Genomic DNA, 6048 nt, shown 5'->3' with positions numbered 1-6048 from the left:
CTCACCGGCCTGCCTGCAAAACAGATCTGCAGGCTGCAACATATCTTCAATAAACTGGTGGATTGGTCCTAAGTCCTGGGACATTGTGGGGCAGATTCATCATTCTTTCATGCAGTGCAACACAGCAAAACAAATTGCTGCGCTGCGTGAAAGGGCAGGAATGCGCCCTCTATCTATCAAGATAGATATGGCGCATTCCTGCTCTCTGCCTGCGCTTGTTCACAAACCTCTGGCTCGGGCCAGTGGAGGCACCCTTGCAGGCAGCATTGTTTTTGTGCAGGAAGGGTCACCTTCTTGCACAAGAACAATTCTTTGAGGCTTTTCCCTCGTTTTACATGTGATGCAGAACGCAGCACACGTAGAAAGGGGAAAAAAGGAGGAGAATTGAAGATATTCTGACACATTCTCAGGCCTACCAGTATTGGTAAATCTGGGAATGCTTCGGAATCCATGGGTGAAAGCGTGGGGGCACCCACGCTCCACCCATGCAACGCCCCCTGGTGCAGAGTAATACATGGCAGTAACTTGCACTGCTTTGCGTTACTCCAGATTTACGAAGCAATGCAGGGCAATGCAAGGTGGCCTTGCGTGGCTTGCTAAATCTCATCTAGGTTTTGCGTCGCTCTTGCATTACCTTGTGTAGCGCAAGGGCAATGCAAAATGTTGATAACTATGCCATTCAGGTTACTGCCACTGCCTTTCCTCAGTATCAGTTCTAACAACATTCTCTGTGGTTTAAAGCTGCATACTTGGCCTGTCACAGTTTTCAGGATGTCGTTAACACAGCAATTGTCTTGAAACATATACAGGATTTATTGATATGTTTATTTAAGAAAAAGTACAGTAAAAAAGCAAAGGCAGATAAATACAACCCGTCCTAGACTTCATTATGTTTGCATCGAAAACTGTTCTAAAAATGCAATAATTTAAAGCAGTATTTACAAAAGTTCATATACATAATACATTACATTTTGTACATCATTAAACTCAATTACCTCGCTATTTACAGATTACTATTGGAATAGGTAGTTACATATGAGTAACAAGGCTATTGTGACATCTACAGGCTCTGATTGCAGGCTATACCACATTTATACCAAGCAAGAGGCAGTGGCCAGCACAATTTTCCTGCATCACTATACTGGATCGTATTCTTTATCAGTTAGCCCGATAGACACTGCTAGAATCTAAATAGATGTTTATGTATGGAGTTAAAAGTCTAATACAGTGCTCTCTCCAGCGTCTTATTGGCTGATGTATAAAAGGGTTTGTGTGCAGTGGTTTGCTGACAATACCCAATAACAGGTTCAACAAATACCTAAACAGTGGATTGTTGCAGATTGTTTCTGCAGGAAAGCAAAGTACACACCCATGTCACTTGGATTCACCCTGGACACCGACCTCATCCTCGAGGAACACATTACCAAAACAAACAAAAAAAAACATCAAAAAACAATGACAGCCTGGTACCAGCACTTTCTTCTAAAGAAAGTGAAACTGTTTCCTTTAGGAAGCAACTTTTGAATTTCTGTTCATACCTTTGTAGCCTTGCATTTGGAGGGTGGTGATGGTAAAGCCCTGCGCCTAAGCCTCACAGACTCCATATTGGCCACCCTTAAAAGCATCCTATTCGACACAGCACGTTTGACGTGGAAAAAATATGAATATGGATTCCCCTACTGGCCTGCAACACCTTCAAACCCAGTTGCATCATTTATAGAGCCATCACAACCAACACCGCTGCAAATTCTGTAGACAAGCTCACCATCGCCGGTGGTTTTCAGTACACTCATCACCACTTACAACATCAGACTACAGAGACTTAGAAGTGTAATAGAGAAAGAACAAGGCAGCAGCCTTTTCAACATATTCACCCAGGATATGGAACAACATCCTTGAATCTGTTGCAACATTGCTTCAATTTAGGAAAGAGTTGAAGACGCATCTGTTTAAAGAACATTACATCAGAATGCAGTAATGGTCCACTTCTTCTCCCAGAAACCCAGCTCCCTCTCCTATCTCCCGCTGACTGTTTGCTTGCCTTTGATCCTATGAGGTGCTCTGCTCTCTTTTGGCTAGGTTCCTGCTACACAAATAAAACATACATATATACACTCTGATTGTGCCTCAGTGATAGATTTTTTATGCATCTTAGCCAATCAGCAAGCTGAGATTAGCCTTTGGAAGCTCTTTTAGCTCTATTGGTACCGAATGCAATGCTCAACTTGGAGCTAAAAGCAGCCCGGGGAATGGTGTTCATTCCAGCCCCTGCTGTACTGAATAGATGGCAAACTAGTATCCTATTTCTAGGAGGATTTGGGTGACATATTATATGTCTTTATGAAAACTGTGTGCATTTGCTTAGGACTGTGTGCCAGGCTGCAAAGCTGATGATCACTCCATCTCTTCCTCAAGAAACAGCTCCCTAGCCCTCTGCTCTGTGTCCCATAGTAAAATACAGACAAAGGCGTTAGAGTTCAAATGAACCACCAGCAGTAAATACACTACCAACTGTGGTAAGTGCCGCCCCAAAAAGGGGGTATTTGTTAAAAAAAATAAGATAAGTTCTGAACTGTTCTGAAAAAAGGACACAGTGAAAAACAGCTGCTGCTCCCATCAGTGTTGGGGAGGTGAGGTCCCAAAGTACTAAGGTAGTGGCGGGGGTGTTTTTGTTACAGGGCCCCTGTTACTATCCCTGCCATCCACACATCGGCCCAGATTTATAAACATTTTGCACTGTATGTCCATAACAAAAGTGACACCAAACAACCTAAAATGTTTTTTTAATTTACTTTCAAGCGTAAAATTTGTTTTGCACTAGAAGCTTGCCTGAAAGTAATGCAAATCAATGCCAGCCCTGCTTTTCATTACTCTTCGTCAAGAGGGCATTACATGGGTGGTACATGGGCACAAAACCCTACCTTCTAACACAAGTAGACAGGGTTTTGCCACTTTGAAACCAGCGTTAAAAGGAGAAATACTTTCATTTCTCATAACGTTTTCACTTTGCATGTGTTCTGCGCTGCACAGCACACATCCGAAGAGGGAAAAGTTTTAAAGTTAGTCTAATCATAGTACTTTATATCTGAATGGCATCCTTCCAGTACAAAACCTATGAAAGACTCACACAGACACCCTTGCACTATAGTGCAAAGTTGTGTGTGTGGCACTCAGCTGCCTGGCTGTACATCAGTGCTAGGGAGAGAGCAGGATAAGTGCCAACTCTCAGTAGATATGGTGCTTTCCTGCTCTCTCCCTGTCATGCAACGTAGCACACCATTTTTGGGTACGACACTGCGATCCACGACATCTTGGTAAATCTGGGCTATTGTATTGAGCATGCTTTCGAAATTGTGGCAGTTGCACAAAACAATACTGTTCTCCTAGTGATATTTTTATCGCTGTCGATATTTATCCCGGTGGTAATGTCACACTGCTGGTCGTGATGCGTAATTATATTGCCTCTTAAATTACTACCAAAGGAGAGTTATTCTCACAAAATTGATAGTTTATCGCCTGTGGTATTGTTTCAGAAGACCACTATTTCTGATCTTCTTGGATGCGATCCACCTCTTTGATGGCAACTTGCACAGTTAGATGGAAAGTACCTATGGGGGCTTTAATTAATTTTTATATGCTTTTAATTACCTAGGATAAATCACTGAAATATTCCCTTATATAAATGAAGATGCCTAATTGTCTGACTTTGGTGATTTTTTCATCTAGCAAACTTGCTTCAGGCCTTCTACAAAAAATGATGAGGGGGTATGTAAATGAAAAATGTAAAGGTTGGCTTTTTACATTGCATATTTGGGTACTATTATTCTGGCAATACCAGTGATTATAAAACCCTTAACTGACAGCTGTGGGACTAACCCCATGTAATACGGAAAATAATTGATGGGTCTAGTATCATTGCTGTGAATTGTAGATTGCTAGTAAATTCCTAAAAAAAGATACTATCACTATAAAAAATATATAGAAACTATCATGGGCGTTTTCAACTCATGATGAAATATCAAGATTCTAGTGACCTTTACAAATGAATCTGCCTCACAGTTTATCACTCCTCGTGTTATTTTTGTATATATGCACTGTACCTAAAATAATCAAACTCAGCAAATACATTATTGAGTGGAATAATTTGTATGACAGCTACCTTTTGGAACAATCAGCAATAAGCATGATGTGGACCATTACATGATTAACCACCCATCAATTCCTTGCTCATTGACGGAAGACCACGAAGCACTAATGGTGGTAGTAGTCATCAGACCTCTGATAACACTTCCATGCAGTAGTATAACTTGTTGGGTCCCTTGAATTATCAGTAATATGGTATCAATAGCTTAAACTATTTCCTCCTAACAATAATGCCATAGGCTGAGGCATTTCTTAGGAGATCAACGCTTGGGAATGAGATTAGTCGAAATACTATAAAATGTGAGTTGTGGAAACATAGAGCAATTTGGTTTTGTGAAATGTCTGCTGATTAGTAAATGAGACACAAAGTAAAGGCCCATCTCCAGTAATCAGATTTAACACATGGCTGTGCATTATGTTAAATTACCTTGCTCTACCTTTAACTGAGGAGAACTTATATGGAATGTTCGGGATGTCTCGTCCTTTCAACTTTCCACATGCAACAAACATTTTGGAAAGTAGCTTTATCTGCATTGAATCTCTCACCACCACAGTTGCCCCACATCATCAGTGCCATCTGTCATGCACCATGGCTTTTTAACCAACACTGCTCAGGATTCTGTGATTTGTAGATCTGCTTGTTATAATTATGGGCCAATAGGTCATTGGGTGAACACATGTAGTAGTCTCTCCAACACTTTATGGCAAGTTTAAACACTGATCCACTACTACTGGCATTGCACTGGCCTTTCAAGATAGATCCACAGTCAGCAAGGGTCTGTGCAGTCTAGTTCTACGGGTGCATCAAAGTACTTTCATGCGCCTGTCTTCAGTTTCCTGCTCTGATTTTGTTCCTGGTCTGCTCTGTGCATCGATTTAGCAGGAGATCCTTGCTCGGTCTGGGTGGTATGGTTGGCTGACCCTTGGGTTTATTCTCCACCTCATTGATCATCTCTAGAAAAACAACCACAAAAGAACAATCAGGAAAGATTTTCAACCCCAACAAACGATCTAAAATAAGATCTACCATTAAATCCCTCTGCAACATCAACAGCAGGTTCTAGGTTGGTCAATAATACCAATAATGCTCACCAGTAGATCCTTTTAAAAAATTCAGCAGCAGCAACAACATTTTTAATTATGTTATTTAGGATACACTGAGGGATTGTTCCTTTAACATCTTTCATTTTCATTTGGACAAAACTCACTCAAAGTATCCACTAATGGAAAAGAAGGAAAGGAGGTCAGATTTATAGTTAGAATACAGTCAATGTCTTTCTTAAAAACGGATTATTGCTTTCAACAATCAAGAATGTAAAAGAGGGTTTTCTCTTGGATCACAAAAAGATTTTTTTTTCATTGCGGAAATTAGGAAACACTGTAGCGATCAGCACTTTCTTTGAGAAGGGATTAGGAACTTGACTCCCACCAAGAAATCACTAAAAAAATTGGATTTCAATTTTGGCAGATTAATAGAATTAGAAAGCATAGTGCAACACTTGGTAAAAGTAAAAAAAAATGCAGATTGCACATGACTCGTCCCCACTGATATAGGTGGTCATTATGAACACGATGGAAACAGGAAACAACCGCCATGTTCATGCTGGCGGTCAAAACACTGACCGCCAGTGACCCCGGAACCCCGCCGGATAGATAATGAACTTTTCTGTGAGCCGGCTCACAGAAAGGCTCGGCCGGGACATTGACGGCCGCTCCACATGGAGCGGCCGTCAATGCCTCTGTGCGGCAGGTGCAGTTGCACCCGTCGCGCAGAACACTGCCCGAAAATCGGGTAGTGACCTGCGCGACGGGGCTCTGCACCGGGGCCCCTGAACTGCCCATGCAAAGTGGGATATCCCACCAGGAAAAGGCTGGCGGGAAATGAAACATTATCCGCAGGGTAGC

The 6048-nt window shown here is 41.7% G+C and overlaps 1 protein-coding gene across 1 annotated transcript in view; it reads right to left on the bottom strand.

Moving 5' to 3' along the window:
- Positions 1-806: 806 nt before the first annotated feature.
- The window catches only part of NCF1 (neutrophil cytosolic factor 1), a 64371-nt gene continuing 59129 nt past the window's right edge, over positions 807-6048 (bottom strand). Inside the window, exon 11 of the mRNA XM_069226911.1 lies at positions 807-5097. Coding sequence (XP_069083012.1) covers positions 4973-5097 — 125 coding nt within the window. The 3' untranslated portion in view covers positions 807-4972. The remainder of the gene's footprint in view (positions 5098-6048) is intronic.

Source organism: Pleurodeles waltl, chromosome 3_2 (genome assembly GCF_031143425.1).
Source record: "Pleurodeles waltl isolate 20211129_DDA chromosome 3_2, aPleWal1.hap1.20221129, whole genome shotgun sequence".
NCBI classification, from domain to species: Eukaryota; Metazoa; Chordata; class Amphibia; order Caudata; family Salamandridae; genus Pleurodeles; species Pleurodeles waltl.
This window is presented reverse-complemented; position numbering and strand designations above follow the sequence as displayed.